Below are 26,751 nucleotides of genomic sequence, written 5' to 3' on the forward strand. Positions count from 1 at the left end.
ATTTGGGAAAACAAGAATAGCAAGGCCTATGCCTTGATTTTAGCATCTGTAGATGAAGAAGTGAGTTGCCATATTTCACCATTTTCGAATGCTTTTGAAGCTTTACAAAAATTGAAGGAATTCTATGACTCACTCTGCGTTTGAATTTGTCCAATTGATGATTAAATTGTTAAGCCTTGAATTACAAAATGATGATCCTCTTTCTCTTGCATCATAAGTAAAATCTATTATGCATCATATCAAAGTCGCTAATGTTGAACTAGACATTTCTCTAATAGCTTTTGTCAAGACACTCTATCCTACTTATTCAAATTATCTAGAGTCATTGCAAGCAAATGGAAACCTCAAAGAAATTATTTTAACTCCCTTGTAAATAAATTTGTTGAGAGAGAGAAAGCTTTTGGGAAGAAGACAACTCCTCAATCTTCTGAAGAAGCTGTGTGTCTTGCACATAGAGAGAAGAATCATGCTCAAGATTATTCTAGAGGAAGAGGTGGTCGAAGAGAAAGAGGAAGAAAAATTTCAGAGGCGGGGGGGCAGAAACTCTCAAGGAGAAAAGTGTGATCTTGATTGCATACGTTGCAATAGAGATGGATCACATGATGCATCCACATGCAAGTTGCCTTGGGACAGAATTGAGCAGGAAAGAAATCAACCCAAAGGTAAAACCAATGACAAAGGGAAAGGTAAAGCACCTGAATTGCTCACTTTGTTGTGGCACATTGTAATATTGGAGTAAATGAAGACTTGTTTAATGCTTCACTTGCTTCTTGGAAAAATGATTGGTTGCATGATTCAGGAGTAACTTTCCACATGACTTTTAGAAGAGATTTTTTTGAAGAATTTACTGACAATGTTGATGGAGCAGTATCCTTTACAGACAAATAAAAACTCAAGCCATTAGGGCTTGGCGCAATCAGGCTCAAATTGCCTGGTCTTCCAAACTTTCTTCTGCATAATGTTTTATATCTCCCACAATTGAGGAGAAACTTCTTGTCCTTGGTCCACATTCGCCAGCACGGACACTCCATTCATATGTTTGATGGCAAGGTTGAGGTGAGAAAAGTATCAAATCACTCACTTGTCATGATGGGGATAGAAGAAGAAAGGCTTCTCAAGCTGCAAGGTACCTCTGCTCGTGCACAAAATTTCTCATACAGTTCTCATTATGATGAATGTACATTTCCATCAAGTCTTTTATGGCATGCTATATTTGGACATTTGAATTATGACAACCTTCGCTTGTTGAATAAAAATGGTGTTACTGGTTTGCGTAAAATTCCTAGGAAACTTAAGCAATGTGATTCTTGTATTCTAGGAAAGCATAGCAAACAGTCTTTTCATGATTCACATTCTAGAGCACATAGAAAACTTGAACTCATTCATTCAGATTTATGCGGTTCAATGCCTGTTCCTTCTGCAAATGGAAATAAATATATGATGACATTTATTGATGACTACACCAGAATGTGTTGGGTTTATTTATTGAAGAACAAATTTGATGCTTTTCAAACATTCAAGAACTTTCATACATGGATTGAAAATGATGCACAATCTCATATTGGCTCTATTCACACTGATAATGGAAAAGAATACACTTCAAATGAATTTTAAAACTATCTTCGCCAACATGGAATCAAACATCAAATAACTGTGCCTTATAATCCCCAATAGAACGGAGTAGCTGAAAGAATGAATAGGACAATCTTAAATATGGTACGTTCCATGATGTTTTTCAAGAATGTAAAATTGATGTTTTGGGCTGATGCAGTTCTATGTGTTGTATATGTAAAGAATAGATGTCCATCTAATGCTATTAGAAACAAGACTCCTTATGAAATGTGGTATGGCCACATTCCTTCGGTAAAGCATCTTAGGGTCTTTGGTTCCACCTATTATGCCTTGATACCAAAGGTACATAGAAACAAACTTGGTGCAAGGAGTTGTAAGTGTATCTTCTTGGGGTATTCAAATACCTCCAAAGCATACGTCTCTATGATGAAGTTAATAAAAAGTTTGTTGTATCTAGAGATGTAATCTTTCTTGAATCTTCCAAAGCTGACAATGTTGTTGAGCGATAACTTGATCGCTTGGATAAATTCGGATATGCAAAGTCATTTCAAGAATTTGATAATCAGATTCATATACTGGACCAATTTGTGGAATCTTCTTTTGAAGCACTCTCTCCCCCACATGAAACTCCAACCACTGATGATACTTTGAGTGATGTGATTGACAAAATTGGGAGACTCAATCTTGATTCAGTCCCAACTCAATCAATTGAGTAGCCTGGACCATCTCAGAAAGGTCCCTCAAAGTGGTTGACATAAACACTTGAAAGTGTTCATCCTGATGAAGTTGGAAAGAAAGGAACAAGAAATTCAACCAGGCAAAATGGAGGTGATGTAGATGATCCTGATTCACTTGTTGATATGGATGTTTCTTATGATTGTGAACTGAATTTGTCTACATATTTTGAACCAACTTCCTTCAAAGAAGCCACTTCTCATGATGAATGGAAAGAAGCGATGCAAAAGGAGTATGATGCCTTGATAAAGAATAACACATGGAAGCTGGTTGATCCTCCATTGGGAACCAAACCAATTGGCTACAAGTGGGTCTACAAGAACAAGTATAAAGCTGATGGCTCACTTGACAAGCACAAAGCCAGGCTTGTGGCAAAAGGTTTTGCACAGAAGGAAGGGGTTGATTATGAGGAGACTTTTGCCCCCACAGCAAAATGGGCTACCATCTGGACACTCTTTGCCCTAGCAGCTCAGAACGGTTGGAAAATCCATCAAATGGATGTAAAAACTGCTTTTTTGAATGGAGATCTAAAAGAGAATGTTTTTATGTCATAGCCTGAAGGATTTGCTGTGAAGGGACATGGACATAAAATATGCAAACTTTTGAAATCCTTGTATGGCCTCAAGCAAGCACCACGAGCTTGGTATGAAAAGTTAATTGAGCATTTTCAGAAACTCAACTTCAAACATTATGATCTTGATGATGTAACTTTGTTTGTCAAGAAAGTTGGCAAAACAGTTGTATATCTTGGGGTATATGTAGATGATCTTTTGATGACAGGGAACAATGAGAGCTACATTGCATCCATAAAGAAAGAATTGAGGAAATGTTTTGAAATGACTGACTTGGGCTATGTTCACAACTATCTTGGTATTGCAGTAACTCAACATTCGAAGTCTATATTCCTCTCTCAAAAGAAGTACATTGAAGATCTGTTGAACTAGTTTGACATGGCTGAATGCAATCCTCTGATTACTCTAATGGAACAAAACTTAGAGCTCACATCCATTGAAGGAAAAGAATTTGAGGATGCAACAAAGTATAGACAACTTGTAGGAAGTCTCAACTGCCTGACTACTACCAAACCAGACATTTCGTTTGTTGTTGGAATCCTCTCCAGATTTATGCAAAAGCCTTGTGAGGGACATTGGTTTGCTGCAAAAAAGAGTTCTAAAGTACTTGAAGGGAACCCACGAATTTGGACTCAAGTATACACGGGTGGGCGACTTCAGCTTGATTGGATACTCTGATTCAGACTTTGATGGAGACAAAGAAACTGGGGTATCTACTTCAGGTTATGCTATGAGTCTTGGATCAGGAGCTATCTCCTGCAGATCACGCAAATAATTAGTTCCAGCAGATTCCACAACGGAGGTAGAATATGTGGCAGCAACTGAGGCAACAAAAGAAATTGTGTGGCTCTTGAAAATTCTGGAAGATTCGCAGGTAAAACAAGCACATTCAACTCCACTTATGATTGACAACACCTTTGCAATAAAGTTGGCCAAGAACCCAAAGTTCCATGATCGAACGAAGCACATCAATACAAAATACCATCTGATTCGACATCATGTTGAGGCCAAGACAATCCATCTACGCCATTGTTCCACTAATGAGCAGATTGCAGACATCTTCACCAAAGTGCTTGGAAGAGAAAAGCTTGAAATATTCAGAACGATGCTTGGACTCACCAACATCCCTTCAGATTAAGGGGGGAATGTTGACACCTAATCATTGGGATTGGGTGAACACTTGTAAATAATGTAAATAGTAAATAATGGAAAATAAAGAGCCATCGGGAGGTGAAGCCCAAGAGTCACTCCCTCATGTATATAACCATGAGCAATCTTAATGAATAAACACAATTCATTTGAGGAGTTACCTCCTCGCTTGACAGCCTATTAAGCCTTTTGTCCTAGCCGCAGGCCCGTTGAGGCCTTTTCCCTTCATTTTGGCCTCTCTCTTGCCCTCTTTTGGCCCTAATCTGACATATGTTCATCTTTGAAATTTTTCTAGACTGATTGTTGGTGTGTTTTGCAGAGAAAATTGGTCCAAAGTTTGTATTTTCAGGTATCAAGTCATTAGACAAAATGTTGCACAAGTTGGGCGAGTAGACTTTATGGCCTAGGGCCAAAGGGTTTGATCTCTTAACCCTTGTTTCCTCACTCGTTTACTTCATCAAGTGAATCAACTCAAAACAGTGATAAAAACATCCTAAATTGACCCTAAAAATCATTCATAAGTTGCTTGGCATATGAAGGAATACATTGCATAAGTTGGGCAATCATATTTGGCATGAATCTAAGAGTTTTAATGATTGCCATCTCTGCATAACAAATCTGATATAACAATGGTAAATTTCATTTTTGAAAGACTAATACATCCAAGTTCTTGAGTTGGCAAGGTTAATTTAGTAATTGGGTCTCTCTTTATGATATTGGGCAAGTATTTGCACTTTAAATTTGGCATCTAAGCTAATTTACTTACTGCTGTCATAATAGTCACTTATTGCTCATAAAAAAATCATTGGAACATAAAGTGCACAAGTGTTTTCGTAGCTCTATATTTTGTTGGTACTTATTCCTAGTATTTACATTGTGGAAGTGACTAATATTGTGTTTTCCTTGTGCGTTTCACAATGATTCACTAATATAGAGTTTTTGTTAAAATTGGCAACTAGGGCAAAACTTCATGCGGGTCATCTTATTCATGGCTGATAATATTTTTATTAGATTCCTATCGTTGAGAGGTGTAGGATTGATATAAAGATCATCCGATTCCGATAAGTATTCATGGAGATATGAATTTATTTTGATTATGGAATTATTATCAAGCCGACCTACAACTCATGTAGGCTCAGAATCCCAACAGTCGCATCTATTCAAACACCAACGTTGTGTATAAATACAAGAGGACATTTCCTCATTTGCACTCACTCATCTCATCACATCTCTCTCTCTCTACTGCGCAGAAAAGAGTCTCTTCTCTACTGCGCAGAAAAGGGTCTCTCCCTCACACATGTGAAGTCGGAAGCTGCTGAAACTGAAGCTGCAACTGTAGAAGTAAAGATTGACCTGCGTGGACTAGAAGATCTCCTCATCTGAACTGCGCTGTAGGTTCATCTGAACCTCCTCTGAAAGCCGCAACTTTTGGTGGTGGAATCAAGTCAATCCGACGGACGGTTTGCAAGATATCGACTGCCCTAGTTTGAAGCCGGAAGCTGCTGAAACTGAAGCTGCAACTGCAGAAGTAAAGATTGACCTATGTGGACTAGAAGATCTCCTCATCTGAACTGCACTGTAGGTTCATCTGAACCTCCTTTGAAAGCCGCAACTTTTGGTGGTGGAATCAAGTCAATTCGACAGACAGTTTGCAAGATATCAACTGCCCTAGTTTGAAGCCGGAAGCTGCTGAAAATGAAGTTGCAACTGCAGAAGTAAAGTTTGACCTACGTGGACTAGAAGATCTCCTCATTTGAACTGCGTTGTAGGTTCATCTAAACCTTCTCTGGAAGCTGCAAACTTTAGTGGTGGAATCAAGCCGATCCGACGGTTGGTTTGTGAGGTATCGTTTGCCCTAGTTTGATGATGAAGCTGCTAATGCTAATGATGCTGATCTAGGGTTTGCTACTGCTGATATAAATCGGATTTATTGTACTATTTCTCTCTGCTGAATTATTGAAGATAAAAGAAGATTTGATCAAAGGGTTTCCCCACACATTGTGGGGTTTGTCCCTGGCTAGCCGCCACATCTTGTGTCTCTTGTCTTGGCTTGTTTTTTGTCGATCGTTTAATGTTCTATCTGCACTTTACTTTATGTACATGTGATTGCTAATCTGTGGAATATAATAAGAAAAATAAGTAAACTATTATAAGCATAGAACATACCATAACTTAACATGGGATCAGAGCTAAGGTGAAGCCCGAGCAAGAGCAAGAGCAATCACCGAAGAGAAGACTGGTAAGGCTATCCTAAAAGAACGATGAGGTCCTCAACACTCTTTCTTGTCGAAGACAAGCTCCGTGAGAAAGTTGACTATCACGGATGTAAGATGTCTATCGATCTAACCCTTGAGGATCAAGGAGTGTTGGATCATGTGAGAGGCAATATTGTTGAGCCTTCATCAAATGCACCTCCTGCTACCAGGAACAAATGGAAGAATGGAGAAATTAAAGTGAAGAAGATCATCCGGGACTCTATCGACAAGCGCTTGGTGGCCTACATCTCTGAACTAGACACCTCCAAGGAAATCTATGATAGACTGGTGAGTTTATTTAAAGTTAATGATGCAAATCAAGTTTTGTTTCTTAGAAATAAGCTGAGGGAAATCAAGAAGGGTAAAGATGGGAGTATGCAAGCATACTTCTTAAGAATCACCGAGATCAAGAACGATTTCCTGTCTATTGGGGAGACTATTACTGATAGGGAAATGGCACTCATGACTATCAGAGGATTACCATCCGAATGGTATGTGTTCAGGACTACTTTTCTGAACAATAATGTAATTCCTGGTTTCGAGGAATTAATGGCTAGATGCATTCAAGAAGAAACAAGGGTAGAAGAGCAAGAAATGCCCTTGCCTAAAGGAAGGCTGGACCTAAGGGTGGAAGAAAAGGACGATGTTACATTTGTGATAAAGCAGGTCACTATGCAAGGGAATGCCCTGATAGAAAGGACTCTCACCGTGACGATGATCAAAATCCCTCTCATGGTAATCGAAGGGATGGAAAATTCAATAGCAAAGGTAAAAGGAATGTTGGAAATCAAGGAAGAGGACAACCATTCAAGAAGGCTAGAAATTCCATAATGTATTAAATGCACCTGAACTCTAAAAGAACCTGGTGTCCATCTCGGCAATGGAAGACAAAGGCTATAAGGTAACCTTCAGTGATGGCAAGGTACGTGTATCGAAAAATAATGTTAAAGATGCCTTTACGCTTCGGTTTTGTGTTGATTCATTATATTAGGTTGATGAAAGTCAGGTAGGTGTCATGTCTTATGACACATCTCTTCAGTCCGAACTTTGGCATTGGAGGTTTGCCCACCTTCATTACAAAGATCTACCCGATGTAAGACATATGGTAACAGGGATGCCCGAATTCTGAGTAGAAAAAGGTGTATGTTCAGGATGTGCCGAAGAAAAGCTCGAAAGGGGACCATTCCCCTGAAGCCAAAGCAAGACCTCCGATATGTTACAGTTGGTTCACTCAGGCATATCTGAGGCTGGCATTAAGAGGGAGACTACTACACCACATACTCCTGAGCAGAATGGTGTGGCAGAAAGGAAGAACCGTACGATTATGGAAGCTGTCTCTATGGGTAGATGATGTAACAATGCCTGATGTGGAGGAACCCATGGATCATATTTATCCACCTGAGCCTTCCTCTTCTAGGAAGAGGCCTTGATGGCTTAGGGGGATACTTGATGATGCTGAAGGACATGCTACACCCCAAGGAACCTTTCATGAAAGTAAGAAACCTAATAGGTATCAGGGATACCTGACCATCATGAGCATGATCATACAAAATGAGCCTTCATCATTCTCAGATGCCGTCAAGCATCAAGTATGGAAGGATGCTATGACCGAAGAATATGAGTCTATTATGGAGAATGATGTCTAGGAAGTAGTTCCCAGACCCCAGGACAAGACAATTGTTACTTCAAAATGGCTTTACAAGATGAAGTTGCAGCAGATGGAAGTACGGAATAGTATAAGGCTCGTTTTGTTGCTCGTGGTTTCTCTGAGAAGGAAGGTATAGACTATGATGTGATATTTGCACCTGTTGCCAAATATACGACCATCTGCTTGATCATAGCCCTTGTGGCTTCACAAGGATGGAACCTACGTCAGTTGGATGTCAATACCTCGTTCTTGCACGATTCGATCAAAGAAGAGGTCTATGTGGAGCAACCCGAAGGATTTGAGATTTATGATTGAAAATCTCATGTATGCAGGTTGAAGAAGGCTCTCTATGGACTGAATCAAGCACTCCGAGCATAGTATGAGAGGATCGACAGCTATTTGATGAAGCTGGGATTCACTAGGAGTGAAGCCGATCCTAACCTTTACTTTAAGGTTGAAGATGATAAACCTCTCATACTGGTGTTGTATGTGGATGACCTCTTTCTAACAGGTGCAGACCCTCTCATCCTCAAATGTAAGAGGGAGTTGGCTTTTGAATTTGAAATGAAGGACCTAGGACTGATGCACTATTTCCTAGGACTTGAAGTGTGGCAGAAGCCAGGGGAAACTTTCCTATCTCAAGGAAAATATGTGGTGAAGATATTGGAAAGATTTGGTATGGTGGACTGCAAGCCTGTAACTACCCCAATGGAGCTTGACTTCAAGAAGTTAAGCGGTAGTGCTGCTGGACCTGTTTTACGAAATGCCACCGAGTATCGGCAACTCGTCGGAGCATTAATGTTCTTAGTGAACTCCTGTCCAGATATATGCTTCGCAGTCAACACGTTGAGTCAACATATGGTTGAACCCCACCACATACACTGGATTGATGCCAAGAATCTTCTGAGATATCTTCGTGGCACAATTACTAATGGGTTAAGATACACTGCCTGAGATGTGAGACTACTTGGATATACTGATGCTGATTGGGCAGGCAGTGTGGTGGATTGTAAGAGCACTTCCGGGTGTTGTTTCACCTTGGGATCTGCTTCAATATCCTGGATGAGCAGGAAGCAGAAGTCGGTGGCTTTGAGCACCGCCGAAGCAGAATATATTGCTGCTAGCATGGCCTCCTGTGAGGCAGTTTGGTTGCGAAAGCTCTTCAGTGAGCTGTTTGGATTTACATTGGATACCACTGTGATTCTCTGTAACAACTAGAGGTGGGATTCGATTATTGAGGAATCCCGTATTTCGTCGATTGCTCCAGCAGATAGACATCATCTAGGATACGGTAAGTCGATGAGCAAGGAGGCTTCATTGCATTAAGATGATGTACAGGTCGATACACCTTGTCAAAGCCCCGAGGAAAGATTTAATCTGTGATTTTCCCAAACGACTTGGAGTCGTCAAGAAACCCTTGTACAAGGGTCCTGCATGTTGCATAAATTGAGCTCTGGGAGCTTTGAGGGTTTGCAACTCTTACTGGCACAACATATGACCATAGGGTGACTCACCCTCCCCTAGTGGTGCACACTGGAACAAGATGATTCACTCTCTTGTGGGACGAGATGATTCCCTCTCTTGTGGAACAGGATGATTCACTGTCCTGTGTAGCAAGATGATTAGTTCTCCTGTGAGGCCTGGATTGATGTGTTCTCCATGGTGGATTGTAGCAGGATTGATGTGTTCTCCTGTGAGGCCTAGATTGATGTGTTCTCCTGTGAGGCCTAGATTGATGTGTTCTCCAGAGTCCATGGCGATTGTAGCAGGATTGATGTGTTCTCCATGGCGGCCTGGATTGATGTGTTCTCCATGGCGATTGTAGCAGGATTGATGTGTTCTCCTGTGAGGATAGGATTGATTACTTCTCCTGTCGAGGCATCCTACCCATGTAGTCTGGGACTCATGGGAAGTACCTCTCATTTGATCAATGAGTAGGGAAATAAAGTTAGAGACGATATTAGTACCGAAGGACGCATCGTTGTATCTACCGTACTCCCTACTCTAGGATGACCTCCATTGATCTGGGATCAATGATACTGGTCTGGGACCAGTGGTAGGAGTTGTACCATACTATGACACTAATTTCGGGTCGGTTGAGACTGGTTTGGGACCAGTGGTACATACTCTGAGATTGACTTCGTGTCAGTGCAGTACTAGTCTGGGACCAGTGAGAGTGGTACATACTATGACACTGACTTTAGGTCGGTTGAGACTGGTCTGGGACTAGTGGTACACTCTTTGAGACTGCGATACTGGTCTGGGACCAGTGGTAGGAGTGGTACTTACTGTGAAGCTGACTTCGGGTCAGTTGAGACTGGTCTGGGACCAGTGGTACGCACTCTGAGATTGACTTTGAGTCAGTGGAGAATGACACTGGTCTAGGACCAGTGGAGTTGTACTCACTATGACGCTGACTTCAGGTTGGTTGAGACTGGTCTAGGACCAGTGGTACATACTCTGAGACTGACTTTGAGTCAGTATGATACATCCTCGATCATTTTTTCTTCTTCATAATTCGGACAAAAGAAGAGTAGAACAGAACAAAGAAGAGCAACGCATAACAGAGCAGAGCCGTATAGATCAGTACAGGGCAAAACAAGACAAAGCAGAACAGGCAGAATAGAGCAAAGCAGGGCAAGGGTCAGGCTGTACAGGGCAGTGCATTTGATGGATGAATAGTAACGACCGATAGATAGATTGCAGATGAAGTTCTCCCTAGTTGAGAGGGAGTGTTAAAATTGGCAACTAGGGCAAAACTTCATGTGGGTCATCTTATTCATGGCTGATAATATTTTTATTAGATTCCTCTCGTTGAGAGGTGTAGGATTGATATAAAGATCATCCGATTCCGATAAGTATTCATGGAGATATGAATTTATTTTGATTATGGAATTATTATCAAGCCGACCTACAACTCATGTAGGCTCAGAAGCCCAACAGTCGCATCTATTCAGACACCAACGTTGTGTATAAATACAAGAGGACATTTCCTCATTTGCACTTACTCATCTCATCACATCTCTCTCTCTCTCTACTGCGCAGAAAAGAGTCTCTTCTCTACTGCGCAGAAAAGGGTCTCTCCCTCACACATGTGAAGCCGAAAGCTGTTGAAACTGAAGCTGCAACTGTAGAAGTAAAGATTGACCTGCGTGAACTAGAAGATCTCCTCATCTGAATTGCACTGTAGGTTCATCTGAACCTCCTCTGAAAGCTGCAAATTTTGGTGGTGGAATCAAGTCAATCCGACGGACGGTTTGCAAGATATCGATTGCCCTAGTTTGAAGCCGAAAGCTACTGAAACTGAAGCTGCAACTGCAGAAGTAAAGATTGACCTGCGTGGACTAGAAGATCTCCTCATCTGAACTGCGCTGTAGGTTCATCTGAACCTCCTCTGAAAGCCGCAACTTTTGGTGGTGGAATCAAGTCAATTCGACAGACGGTTTGCAAGATATCGATTGCCCTAGTTTGAAGCCAGAAGCTGCTGAAAATGAAGCTGCAACTGCAGAAGTAAAGTTTGACCTACGTGGACTAGAAGATCTCCTCATCTGAACTGCGTTGTAGGTTCATCTGAACCTCCTCTGGAAGCTGCAACTTTTGGTGGTGGAATCAAGCCGATCCGACGGTCGGTTTGTGAGATATCGTCTGCCCTAGTTTGATGATGAAGCTGCTAATGCTGATGCTACTGATTTAGGGTTTGCTACTGCTGATATAAATCAGATTTATTGTACTATTTCTCTCTGCTGAATTATTGAAGATAAAAGAAGATTTGATCAAAGGGTTTCCCGACACATTGTGGGGTTTGTCCCTGGCTAGCCGCCACATCTTGTGTCTCTTGTCTTGGCTTGTTTTCTGTTGATTGTTTAATGTTCTATTTGCACTTTACTTTATGTACATGTGATTGCTAATCTGTGGAATATAATAAGAAAAAGAAGTAAACTGTTATAAGCATAGAACATACCATAACTTAACAGTTTTCACAATAGGTAAGCACCTAGAATCATAAACCATGAATGATTAGAGCACTTATTCAAAGATCTTCTAGAGACAATGTCAATGACAATATTGCTTAGATAATCAATTTTAAACACAAATAGCAGCTTAGATCCAAAGCGACAAGATGCTAGAATAATAGAGACCATTCAGCAATATGTAATAAATGCAAGAAACACCAATGCCTTGGATCTTTAGAATTGCTGGGTGCCTTTTAGAGAGTGTTCTCAATGCAGAAACTTGAAGCTTTTGGCAGCTTGCAACACGTGTTAGGATGTCAAACCAATAGTAACTCATTCCAATATAACCATGACAAACAACAATGAGCCTTTTGTATGCCACTTGTATTTCAATGATTTTGAATGAACCACGATTATTTTGGGACAGCAGTAAACAAATCAGTGCTAATTTTTTTTATTTCCCTTGGTTTATAGGAAAGCACTTCATATAAATGTAAGCGGTGAACACTTACAGATATAGGGATGCAATTAATGAGTTATAAACGGCAGCAGAAAATGACCATAACAGTCCTCTAAAATAATGAGATGCCAAACAATGAGAGACCCAACAAGACAAGCTCATGCAAGAGTGCAATGGTGGTTATTATGAAATTGCCAGAATAATGTTTCAGATCAGTTCACTGTCATGCCTTAGCCACTGTAACTTGTATAATTGAATTTTTAAGAGAATATTTTAGCTCAAAGGCTTTCAGACCTTAGTACATCAGACCTCAAAATAATTAGACGCTTATGAGAGTCGACCTTTTCATGAAACAAGCTAACCAAATGAAAACTCAATGTAGGAGCATGTGTGATTAAAATGTCTTTTAAGATGCCATTGTTTAGTGAATTCAGACCTAAGAATGCCTTCAGAAAAATGTGATAGTCATTAAACTTTTACTATCAGTGAATACCTTTCATTTATTAAGAAGCTTACCAATAGATTTTATGCCAACTTGATGAGTTTTTTACCACTGCATATGAATGTTTTAGACAGCTGTGAGCAAACATTGAGGAGATCAGGGTTGTGGGGGAGCGCCTCCCCCGTGAAACTGCTCCCAATTCTCACTTTGCTCGGGAGCTAGTCGAGAGCGCGGGGGAGCGGTTTCGGGAGCACGCTCCCCTTAAAAAAAACACTCCCTGGTTTTTAGGGAGCGACTAGGGGAGCTCCTTAGTCTTTTTTGCGATTTTTTTTTTTGCAGTAACATTCCAAATGCAACTTCTTTTCAAAGATAATTTTTGAGTGGGGCAACCTAATGATCAAGCCTATGGCCTTGGTATTGATATGCGATTAAGGAGAATGTTACTTTTACTTAAATTTTTAACATTACCATGAAATGACTCCGGATGTTTGAGAGTGGTTCCGACCTCATTGGATTTCATATGGAGAAAGTAGAATTTTAGATCTCATTCAAAATCTAGCAGACTTATCAGTTTTTCAAGATTTCAGGATTGGGGGGATTGCAATGTTTCCATTGGATTTTGTCATGTATTAGGGTATGGAACTTGTATTTAATCAAGAGCACCAATCCCTCTATGTACCTTGATGTTAGTGACATTGGTTGTCGAACTCCTCTATCATGACCCTACTAAAAATGTACCCATCACTCAAACAAAATCTTGACTTGACATGCTATGTTTTTTCTATCTTATGTTAATGCTTAGAGGGTGATATTAATGACAAAGATCCCTATACAGATCCAGAGGTAATGACAAAGATACCTTTGGATATTAATGCTTAGAGGGTGATATTAATGACAAAGATCCTGATTTTCCAACAAGACTAAAAAATTAGACATTTCTTGTGGCAGCAAGAGGCCCAAGCATTAGCAATAGATAATAGATTTACTTGTCTTTTCTAGTTTCTAGTAGTTTTTATAACTGTTGACTCTTTCATATTTATTATGATATTTTTTGTACACAATATATGACAATTTAAGTTTGAAGTTGACAATTATAACTCATTGGTAATGAATTATGAATATGATGCTTCATGAAAGTTGAAAGTTGTTTCATTTCATTTCATTTTATAACATTTTATTTCATGTTAGATATTATTTGTTGTAATGGTTACACTTAGCTTACAAGTACAACTTTGGTGATCAATGATGATAAATGTTATATATTGAATTTTGAAAGATTGAAACTTTAAGATTGATTAATCACGAGACTCAATATGTTGTATGTTACTATGTTACTAACTTGTGGTTGTGGTTGATGAAGATTATAACATCTAGATGATTGTTGTATTATGGTTCAATCTATGTTTTTTATGTTTTTTATATCTAATTCATCATTCTACATGCTTTTGTTGACATATATGCATCAAAAGAAAAAAAATAAAAAAAAATATATTATATAAAAAATTGCTTCTAAACCGGGAGCTTCTGAAAATGTCGCTCCCGCTCCCTATTTTCGCTCCCGTGCCCGAGTAACCTTAGAGGAGATCAAGGGTTGGAGGATGCAAACCAGTGAGCCCTTTGGGCTTGTAGAAGCCTAGTCTCTTGTCTGAAATTTCGCCAATGTTAGACTACTTGTAGACACAAAATAATTCCACTGTCTCTGCAAAAACCATCGAAGGAGTAGCCCATAATTCCAATGAGGCCCACAGAGATTAATTGAGGCAGCTGAGATAATGATGAGGGCTAAGTGGGCTCAATGAGGCCAACACAGTGATGAGAGGAGGCTAAAGCTAGCTTGCGTTGAGAGAAGGGAGGTCCTAGAGGCCACGACAGATGGTAAGGAGGGCTACCAAATGGGAATAAGGGACAACGAAGTAGAAGAGGACGAGGACGGAGGCAGAGGAGATGGTTATGAGGGCAGTGATGCCCACGACCAAGCCAGGAGGGCTCACGACAGAGGTTAAGAAGGCTACGACAACCTTAGATGAGGAAGATAAAGGTTGCTGTGAGGGGGTAGGAGAAAAAGCAGAGGAGGATAAGGAGAAGGTAGGGAAGAAAGGAGGAATAAGGGAAGAAAATGTAAGGGGAAAGGGTGCGGAGAGGGTTAGAAGGCTAGGTAAGGCCTGGCATGAGGGGATGAGGAAGGAAGGCAGGGAAAGAGGCTATGGAGGAGAGCAGGGAGGAAAAGAAACAACAGATGGGAAGAAAAGGCGAGGACAGGCTTGCGGCCTAGGGCAGAAGAGAGAGGAGGTCACAGGAAGCTTGGAGGAGGGCAAACGAAGGGAAAAAGGGCCATGAAAAGGCCTGCGGTAGGGTAAAGCAGCCAAGAAAGGCCGACGACAAAGGTTGGAAGCCTTATGGCTAGGGCTATGATGCTCAAAAAATTCTCTAAAACCCGCTTCACTTCAAATCTCTAGATTTTCACTGTAAAATCCCATAATAGGGTTAGCAGTTTCTCCTTTTAGCTTGGACATTGAATTTGAAGGGGAAGATAGCGGTGGATCTTGCCTTCCTAGGCCTAGATCCACATCTAGGAGCCTTGAAATTGTTGAATTTCTTCAGATCTAGGTTGAACCGTTGAAGCTTTTCTGCACAAATAAAATTTTAAACACCCAAAACCCCAAATATATACAAAATCCCAAAAAAATTAAAAATCCCAAATCCCAATGAGTAAAAATAATTTACAAAATAATCTACAAAATTATTTTACAAATATACAAGGGTTTTAAAATAATTTTTGAGAATTTTTTTTTATGGAATTTTTTCTTTGATAAATGTCTAAAAATACTTTAGAAACCCAATGCACATTATAGCCTTAGCGAAGTTTAAATCAACCACATAAATATTCAGGATCCAAGCAAAGTTGGTCCCTGGCCACAGTTTGTGAACTTGGAGACCAAGGACTAAAGTACCTGCAAACACTATGTATTTATCTCAAGAAAATCCATTAATCATATGGTGAATCAAATCATCTAAGATTAACCCAAAACTATCAATATAATGACTTTATCTCCATCTAATGAAAAACAAATCTTATCATTACCAACACAACATAGGAAAGCCCGTAGTTAGTACATACCACAAATCAATGAACATGGAACACCTTGAATTGCACCCCAAAGTCTTTATTATGATAGAAATAAAAGTTCCTAGCGGGACAATAGTGTTACATTGATTCTTCAGCAACGATTTCTTAGTCAGAAATTAGATGGCTAGAGAGTCAGAGACTCAAATGACTCTCTAATTTATAGATAAATCCTCCATGTGTAAAATTAACGGCTAGTTTGCTGGATCCTTGTTAAAATAATCTCAGCCGTCTAAAAATAAGTGATCATCTTTTAATCTTAGCCATTGAATTTTTATTTTTGAGGAATTTTCGAATTTCTCGTTTAATTCCATTTTTATTAGCTCAAAATTGATTATTTCGAGCTAATTTCTTCAAAAAATTGACTTTGACTTAACCACCAAGGTCCAAGGGTCCAATTTTTCTTGAAATATCCAATATTCCTTTGGTGGAGGACCTCCAAAAATTAATTCTTTTAACATCCACGAATTTTTCCACTTGGAGAATTTATTTTTTCTATGAATTTAATTTTGATTCTAATTAATTAAATTTTTGGCTTAGGATTTTAATTTAATTTTGCTAGAAAATTTAATTAATTGACACTTGAGGGGATTTAATATTTTTTCCACCCTCTAATATTTTAACCATGGTGTCTAAGTATGAGGGACCATGCATTAAAATATTTTTTACATAAGATTTTTTACAATTCAACCCTCAAAGGGGGAATACCCGTTCGGCTTAGACCCTCAAATTACATACCCAATCTGCGACACAACATGATCTAGTAGATCAAGTGATTTGTAATAAAATAATTTAGCCAACTAGCTTAAATTATTGCCAAATCACTTTTACATAAGACTCGACTAGAACGCTAGGACTCACCTAAGACTTTGACGAAGAATTCCACCCTAGCTTTGGGGTGAGGTTGCAGGGAAAATCTTTGCCGACCATCCGTGTTTAGAAACACAGATGAGTCAGTGAGATGAAAAGCCTCCTAGGATGAAATTATCATGAAAATAATAGGCTTTCCTAGTTTGTTACATATATTCATGGTCTTACTAGCATCATTTACATTACATAACTTGTAGAATGGGTTTACAATGACACATAAACTGCTGATAGATGATCCAATCCTGTTGAAAAAAAATGGTACTTCCGCTTCCTTGGAACTATGACAAAAACTATGCAATAGGACAATTTGCAATGTGCTTGTAGATGAAGTGCCAACTTTAGGCAATCCTAATTCTAAATGATGATTTTAGAAGAGTAAACCATTATGTATATTTCTCTTTACTTTCTTTTGGCAATTACGACTCTCATTTCACATTTATGAAATGTGGAACCTCAGTCGTGTTTTCATAAACAAAATAAACTTATATATTTATTATACTACAAAATATAAGCTATATTGTGGCTCTGCTATGGTTGAGGCAACGCTATTTTTAATTTTTCAGAATTTTTTGTTTGTTTGCTTTAACATTAGGGTGAGTTAAATGTTTGAAGCAATTTTCCTAGATTGTATTTTATATATTTTCACTTGCCTTTACTTTTACAGGATTGTAAGAAGGATTTTCCAGTGGCACTATGTCTAGGAGGTTCAATGGACCCAATAAGACGGTTATTACATGGACGTGGTAAGAGGATCATTTATGTTTTTTTATATCTTTCGTAAATGTACTTTCCCATGTTTGGAAATAATTACATTTGTTCTATTCGCTGTAATATGCCAATGTGTCTTATCAATCGTATTTTTTGGACAATGTGTTTATAATGATTGTTGCTTTTCCTGCTATTAGATTTTCAATGAGAAGCTAGTGAATGAATGTTGAGATAATTTGTAGAGTTTTTGGCATGGAGGGTTAACCTCCTTAAGATGTTTATTGAATCTAAGCATTGCATGTTTCTTACCATATTGACATCTAAGAATATCATAAATAAAGAGAAATATCTACTTGGAGAGGCATTGCATGTTCTTGCAATGTCACTAAGCCATCTTATTTGAGCTCATGAGCTATACCTTGAATTTACGAGACATCCCTCAGTTTTCTAAGTAAAGGAAATTTTGAAATGCTAAGGGTACTATATCACATTATATGTTTTACAGAAAGAATAAGTAATAGTGTGATATTGGAAAATGATCAAAGCATTTACAATGATGCTAATCAAAGAATTAAGCTTGTATGATTATGAAAGATTTTTTTTATCAGGGTGTTTGTTGGTCACATAATTTATTATAGTTGAAAGGATTGTAGTGATGTTGCTAACTATTCCCTTAAGTGTTTTAGTAGATTGAAATATGTGAGTGTTAGTTTTTGTAGCATCGAATTTGTTCTAGCCTTGAAATTTTGTGGAGAGGCTAGAATACATGAGATCTCCAAAACCCAGAAATCATTGCTGGAAATTCCACCAAGAGACGACTTAATTAAAATAATTAATCATTTTTTAATGTTTCTTAAGTCTAAACTTAGGAAATATGATTAATTCAAGGGTATTAATTAAGTCACGGTGAGAATCTTCTAGAAGAAGACATGGATCGAGTTCTAGTTAACCTTAGCCATCGATTATGTTTTAATCTTGGTCGTTGATGTCTCAATGAGAGTTTATAAGAAGAAGCTCGTTGATGTCTCAGTGGCTGAAGTTCAACAGAGGAGATAGAGCCAGAGGGTGAGTTGCAGGGGAGAGAGAGAGGGTATCAACAATGATCTGGGAAGTGCAGAACGAGTTCCGGAAGAGACAGGAGGAGGAGAGACGCAGTCCACTAGAGCTCTGTGCAGTTATTGCGCAGAGGGTGACGCAAAAACCCAGCGTATGGACAGAGGGTTCATCTCGGGGTCAGGGAGTCGCTGTGGAGAGTGAGAAATTTGTCACTAAATTTCTCTCAGTATTTTTCCTCTGTTCTGATGTCCGAATTCTTGTACTTGAATTTTTGCTGAAGAATTAATAAAGAAACCCTCATCTGCTGCACCGATTTTCCCAAGTTGGGTTTTTCTGGGGACAATTGTCCAAAAATAACTGTGTCAATATTTTTATGTGTGTGCTAGAATTTCTCTAATTTTCCAACATTTATTTTCCGCAGTATTTGTTTTGTGAAGGCTGCAGCGTATATATTTCAATATTTGCCATAGGAAACTGCAAATAGTTTGTTTAATTAATTTAACAAATAGAAGAAATATTATCAGTTGCTGCAGTAGGATTCCGGGTTTTAGAATTTTCACATGGTATCAGAGGTTAGCTTGGAAATTGGAGAACTCAATGGCAGAAGGGAAAAGGAATTTAGAAGCTTTGCGTAGGCAACAGTTCGAAACCCTCAGAGGTAGTGAAGTTGCTTTGGCTAGGAAGGTTGTTTCTTTTGGGGAAAAAATTATTTCTCTAAGAAAGTTGACAAAGAATAAATTTTCTAGATCAAAGATTACCAGAGACAAAGGGAGCAACAATATTTTCCTTGTAGAGCAGATCTTCAGCTAGGACACAGTTATTTTGCAGCAATTTGCTGGTACAAAATAACGTCAGGAAGGAAAGGAGAAATAACACAAAAAATCATGGACAAAATCAACTGTCAGGAAGCCTCAGAATTATCTTCTAGGTTGGAGGATGAGTTCGCGTGCTTGTTAGGTTCAACATCATTTGGTGTCTGGTATATTGATAGTGGAGCTTCAACTCATATGATAGGAGTTAGAGAATATTTCTCTAGCTATTGGGAGGAGCAGATGGATTTCCAGATCACTATGGGTAACAGAATTAAATGTACTCCGATAGGGAGAGGCACCATAGAATTTCAAACAGAAATAGGAACCAACACTAGCGCTACTAATGTACTGCATGTGCCAGGATTGGGTATGAACCTAATTTCAGTGTCCCAGTTGCAGGACAAGGGGTATGATGTACACTTCGTGGGGAAGAAAGTGTATGTCAAACACTCTAGCTAGAAGAAGGTGAGACAGATTGGAGCTCGAAGCAATAGGTTATACAGGTTGTAGCTTGATTCTCCAATGGCACTGATAGGCAGTGATAATAGCAATGGGAAGGAGCTGAACGAACTATGGCATAGGAGGATGGGACATTTACACCATGGAGCACTTAGGATGCTCAGAGAAATTGTAACAGGAGTTCCAGTTCTCAGCACAGAGCACGATGATGTGTGTAGAGGATGCGTACTTGGGAAGTACGCAAAGGCAACATTTCCTAGAAGTGACAACAAAGAAAATGGCATGTTGGGATTGATACACTCAAATATTTGTTCCTATGTCCACTAGAGCTCTTAGTGGTGGCGAATATTTCATCACCTTTATTGATGATCATTCTAGGAAGACTTGGATCTATTTCTTAAAGACCAAAGATGAGGTCTTTGATCGGTTCAGAGAGTTCAAGGCTCTCATAGAGAACGTGACAGGGAAAAAGATCAAGGTGCTACGTTTAGATAATGGTGGAGAATACACAGATAAAGACTTCACAGACTTCTGCGCAAAGGAAGGCATCAAAAGAGAATGGACAACTCCATATAATCCTCAACAAAATGGAGTAGCGGAGCGAAAGAACAAAACAATAGTTGGGGCTACAAAGGCTATGATGTATGACTAGGATTTGCCTAGATTTTTATGGGCAGAGGCATGCAACACAACGGTGTACATTCAAAACAGAACACCTCATAGAGCATTGGGGAAGAAAATGCCAGAGGGGGTCTTCACAGGAAAGAAGCCCGAAGTAAGTCATTTGAGGATATTCGGGAGTGTGGCTTATTGTCACATACTAGATGAAAAGCGCAGTAAATTGGATCAGACTGCAGAGAAGGGGTTCCTCGTAGGGTATAGCGAGACCTCAAAGGCATACAAGATCTACATTCCTAGCAGCAGGAAGATTGTAGTGAGGCGAGATGTAAAGTTCATGGAAGATAGAGCTTTTAGAAGATCTCAAGAAATCCTTGCAGGTGATCGGTCAGCTGATGTTCCGTTAGTCCAGCTGTAGGGAGAACAAGTGGGACAAGCAGGAGAACAGTCACAGGGATTGAGTACGGTGACTAGTACCAATATCTCCTCAGGGGTAGGAGATCCAGGGATTTCTCAGCAGATGGAGCAACAAGAACAGGAGGAGGAACTGATTGAACCTCCTACCACTAGTGGTAGAGCCAGTAGGGAAGTGCGTCAAACCTTGAGGGACGCAGAGGAGTTTGTCGGAGCTCCTAGGACAGACAAGAGACAACGTAGACAGCCTGATAGATATCAAGCTTTGGTAGCTCAGGTTACAAAACCCTCTAGCTTTCAGGAAGCCGCACAACATCAGGTGTGGGTGGATGCCATTGTAGAAGAATACAGTTCTATCATGACAAATGATGTTTGGGAGGTAGTGCCTAGACCATAAGGCAGATCACTTGTAGGTTCCAGATGGATCTATATGATCAAGTACGGTGCAGATGGCAGTATAGAGAAGTACAAGGCTAGATTCATGGCAAAGGGGTATTCACAGAAGGAAGGGATAGACTATGAGGAGACCTTCGCCCCAGTTGCCAGATATACCTCTATCAGATCCGTTATATCCCTAACAACGTAGTTAGGATGGGAGATTCACTAGATGGACGTCAAGACAACATTCTTGAACGGGGTGATAGAAGAAGAGGTGTATATAGAGCAGCCTAAAGGCTTCGAAACTCATGAGAAGCACACTCATGTATGCAGGTTGAAGAAAGCCCTATATGGGCTCAAACAGGCACCCAAGGTGTGGTATGGTCGGATTGACAATTATTTGCAGCAGTTGGGATTCATCAAGAGTGATGCAGATCCCAATCTCTACTATTTGATGGTGGAGAATGAGCCTCTCATTCTGGTTTTGTATGTAGATGACCTGTTTCTGACAGGATCATCAAGGCTCATAAAGGACTGCAAAAGGAACCTTGAAGCAGAATTCGACATGAAGGATATGGGGTTGATGCACTATTTTCTAGGATTGGAAGTATGGCAGAAGAATGGGGAGATCTTCCTTGGGCAAGGGAGATATGCTACAGATATTCTGAAGAGGTTCAGAATGCAGGATTGCCGACCCATGACGACACCCATGATCACCAATTGGAAGAAGATAGATGCATTAGGGGACAAGGAAGTCGACCCCACCTTGTATAGACAACTCATTGGGTCATTCATGTATCTAGTTAAAACTAGGCCAAACATTTGTTTCGTTGTCAATACCCTTACTCAGTTCATGGTAGAACCGAAAAGGGTACATTGGGCAGCAACTAGACACATTCTTAGATATGTGCATGGAACAGTTGGATTTGGGTTGAAATACACTCGAGGAGATGACATCAGATTATGCGGATTCACAGATGCAGATTGGGCAGGTAGTTCAGTGGACAGGAAAAGTACCTCCGGGTACTGCTTCAGTGTTGGATCAGGGATGGTCTCTTGGTGCAGCAAGAAGCAGAAGTCAGTAGCACTGAGCTCAACAAAAGTTGAATATATGGCAGCCAACACAGCTACGTGTGAAGCTATATGGCTTAGGAAGCTACTCGTGAGTTTGTTCAGGAAGAAGATGGGAGCGACCAGTGTTTACTGTGATAATTAGAGTTGCATAAAACTCTCTGAGAATCTAGTATTTCATGATAGGTCAAAGCACATTGATATTAGATGTCATTTCATTAGAGATTGCGTTCAGCGTGGGGTAGTCCAGCTGCAGTATGTTCCCACAGGAGATTAGGTAGCAAACATACTCACGAAAGCTCTAGGGAGAGCTAAGTTCATCCAGTTCAGGGAACAAATGGGTATGGTGGAGAACCCATTTCAGTAGCAGAAACAAATGGATTCTCAGTTGCAGCAGCAACAGATGAGAGGGAGTTGCAGTAGTTGGTATCAGTACAATAGGGTTAGCAGCAACACAAATGCAACGCATATCAGGGTTGTGCAGTGGTTGATGGGCAGAGTAGCCAAATATCAACAACGTGACAGGAGGTGGTGCAGAGATAGGGTGTTGCTTCAGTGGGTTGCAACGCTAGAACACATTCCTCGCTAAGAGGGAGTGTTAGTTTTTGTAGCATCAGATGTGTTCTAGCCTTGAAATTTTGTGGAGAGGCTAGAATACATGAGATCTCCAAAACCCAGAAATCGTTTCTAGAAATTCCACCTAGAGATGACTTAATTAAAATAATTAATCATTTTTTAATGTTTCCTAAGTCTAAACTTAGGAAATATGATTAATTAAAGGGTATTAATTAAGTCATGGTGAGAATCTTCTAGAAGAAGACATGGATCGAGTTCTAGTTAATCTTAGCCATCGATTATGTTTTAATCTTGGCCGTTGATGTCTCAACGAGAGATTATAAGAAGAAACTTGATGGGGCTTGGAGAACACACACTAGCAGCTACTCAGTTGCCTAGGCAGATCGATTTTCTCAGTGGTTGAAGTTCAACAGAGGAGATAGAGCCAGAGGGTGAGTTGCAGGGGAGAGAGAGAGGGTATCAACAGTGATCCGGGAAGTGCAGAACGAGTTCCGGAAGAGACAGGAGGAGGAGAGATGCAGTCCACTAGAGCTTTGCGTAGTTACTGTGCAGAGGGTGATGCAGAAACCTAGCGTATGGACAGAGGGTTCATCTCAAGGTCAGGGAGTCACTATGGAGAGTGAGAAATTTGTCACTAAATTTCTCTCAGTATTTTTCCTCTGTTCTGATGTCCAAATTCTTGTACTTGAATTTCTGCTGAAGAATTAATAAAGAAACCCTCATCTGCTGCACTAGTTTTACCAAGTTGGCTTTTTAGGGGGGACAATTGTCCAAATACAACTGTGTCAATATTTTTATGTGTGTGCTAGAATTTCTCTAATTTTCCAGCATTTATTTTCCGCAATATTTGTTTTGTGAAGGTTGCAACATATATATTTCAATATTTGCTATAGGAAACTGCAAATAGTTTGTTTAATTAATTTAACAAATAGAAGAAATATTATTAGTTGCTGCAGTAGGATTCCGGGTTTCGGAATTTTCACTAGTATTATGTAGCATAACATTTATCCCATGATGCTTGTAATGAACATAAATAATATTATTAGTTATAATAGTAATTATGAGGTTGTTAAAATTAAGGGTGTAAACTTCATTCTATATTATATTTCGAGGTTTTCTTAAGGTCGACTTGTCAACTCAATGTAGGCTCAATAATCCCTCTTGGGAAAATATCCCTACCTTTTAATGTTGTGTATAAATACATGACTTTTATGTGTATTTTGACACAATTTTGATCATTCATTAATTCTTATACACGTGATTTAGTCTTAGGACACCACAAAGCATTGCATTGTGTTCTTGATTTGATCTATCTTATGCTTGGGTTGTTTCTCTCTCTAGTGCACCTGTGCTAGGGTTTATTTCTCTCTTTAGGGCTATGCCTCTCTTGGTTGTCCTAGTGTTGTTTATCTCTTCCTTCATTGTAGAACTTGGGTTGGTTTTGGTTTGGTTTGATTCTCTTGCTAACATTTGTGAATTTCAACATGGTATCAAAGGTGTGAACCTCCTGCACTCTATTCAACAACTTATCCAAAAAGATTTTTTGGCTAGTGGCATTGCACAAGTTTGTTTGCCACTTTAGAACTAGGTTTTCTTGGATCATTATTTTTTTAAGGTTTAAAACCCTCCCTCAAGGCTAGTAACTACATGGAAGTAAGCCCCCTTGGTCTGGATACATGAAGATCGAGGAATATCTTACTAGCTAGATTCAAATGGAGTACATCAGATTCCAAATTGTATGTGAAGATAAATGAAGATGGTGTGGTTATGCTTGTTGTCTATGTGGATGACTTGATCATCATAGGAGGTTGTGAAGACAAAAATAGAACAAAATGTAGGAAAATATTTGAAGTATATATTATATGATATACTTGGGCCTAATCTATTATTTCATGGGTTTAGATGTGTGGTAGAATGAAGGCAACATTTTTGTTTCACAAAGAAAGATGTAAGTGAGCTGCTATAGAGGTTTCAAATGATAAATTGCAAGTCTTATTAAACACTCATGGAAATTAGCTTGACGTTATCAACGGAGGGTACTTCAAGCCAACAAATAAAACTTATATAGATAGCTGGTTGGAAGTTTGATATATTTAAGCAACAACATACTTGACCGATTTAGTGGTATGGTGGCAAGGTACATGTCTTCACTTAACACCACATATTGGTAGGTTGTGAAGAGGATTGCAACATATTTGAAGGGAACCATTGATTAATGTATAGGAACAATGGTGACATTTAGTTGATAGGGTATTGAAATATTGATTGGGTAAGTTCTTAGGATGACAGGGAATCTACCTTGAGACACCTTTTCATTTTGGGATTAGGTGCATTTTTTGAGAGAATCAAGAAGCAACATTTGGTTGGATTATCATATATTGAGTTTAGTAATGGATGCCACTTGTTAAGTAGTTTGGTTGCAAAGAGTGCCCGAGAACTTGCATTATGAGGAGGATCATTCCACTATATTTGATTATGACAATCAGAGTGTGTTTAAGATTATGAACAATACCATATTCCGTGTGCATGCAAAAATATGAGGTATATTGTGACAAGATTTGAGAGGAAATCGTGGAGATTTTTTTTTTTTTGAGGTATCATCCTACATAGAGTAGACAACGACCACCCTTACCAATGCATGGGGAAAGGATAATTTTGAGAGATTTAGATAAACACATAGGAATGTTCAATGATGTGACCATTAAGGGGAGTGTTGAAGTGATTAATTTCCACAAGTATAATTGTTTATGTAATATTTTCTCATTACCCACCATGATATGTGTGCGAGCTATTTGTTAGTTTAGAGTCGATAGGGTTGAAGTCCATAAGGTTCATGGAGGGTCTATGAGAGGAATACCTATCTTGATAACAACTTTTCTTCCTCATTTCTTCTTCATGATGATTATGATAAAAGACATTCCCTATCAATACGTTCTATAGATTTTTCCAGCTGTGTTGAAAACCACAATAAAAAATGTCGTATACTTGCATGCATTTTGTAAAGATATTATATTCATAATTTATATTAAAAGGCAACTAAATAGCAATTTATTCAAACATTTAGTATCTAATATGAGTTACTTCTTTCTAATTGTTTTCACAATGCTTGAGGTTGGAATGGTGGAAGAACTGGATTTGATTGACTCTTGGACACCCATGTATAATATGTAATATTTATTATGATCCCCAAAATGAGGTGAGCAAGAGCAATGACTACGAGGATCAAGCCTTTGGACAAGGTTGTAGGGAGTAGGGAGTGAGAGTTGGAGCGAGAATCACAATTTTCCGGAAGCTTTCGAGAGTGAAGCGTTTTGGTTTTTATATAATACACATTTTAATATATTTTGATGCATATATATTCAAAAAAACATGTAGAATGTTGAATCAATTGTAGAAACATGAAAACATAGATTTAACTACTAGATTAATGATGATCATTAAAGCATCAACCATTTAGTACACATATAACATCAATCATCTAGTAGTTATAACTCATAACCTATAACATTGTTATAAAATTATCAATCATCAACCACAACATCAACCTTCAAGTTTCAACATATAAAATTTGTCATCAACAAATTGTAACAGATAACATCAACCACAAAATGAAATAGAGCATCATATTCATTACCAAAGAGTTGTAAGATTCAATCAATAGTTCAAAGGTAGGTTCAAAGTTCAAACTTAAACTATCATATAATGTTTACAAAATAAGCCATAATAAAGACAAAGTACTAAGTTCTAGAGACTACTTCTAAATAGGCAAAAGAAAAATAAACCTTATATCTACCAAGCTTTCCTTTTGCCGTGAGAAACTATTGTTTTTCCACGACACTGGAATCTAGGTTAGGATCTTAGAATCTCTAACATTACCAA

At 39.0% G+C, this 26,751-nt stretch overlaps 1 protein-coding gene across 3 annotated transcripts in view; it reads left to right on the forward strand.

Moving 5' to 3' along the window:
- The window catches only part of LOC149169504 (S-adenosyl-L-methionine-dependent methyltransferases superfamily protein), a 182,109-nt gene that overhangs the window by 54,200 nt on the left and 101,158 nt on the right, over positions 1–26,751 (forward strand). For all 3 annotated transcript variants that reach the window (XM_089428717.1, XM_089428718.1, XM_089428719.1), the window contains one exon: positions 17,445–17,523. In XM_089428717.1, the coding sequence (XP_089284843.1) occupies positions 17,445–17,523 (79 nt within the window). The remainder of the gene's footprint in view (positions 1–17,444; positions 17,524–26,751) is intronic.

Source organism: Pinus tabuliformis, chromosome 4_2 (assembly GCF_031772625.1).
Source record: "Pinus tabuliformis cultivar Carrire ecotype Pingquan chromosome 4_2, CPIR1, whole genome shotgun sequence".
NCBI classification, from domain to species: Eukaryota; Viridiplantae; Streptophyta; class Pinopsida; order Pinales; family Pinaceae; genus Pinus; species Pinus tabuliformis.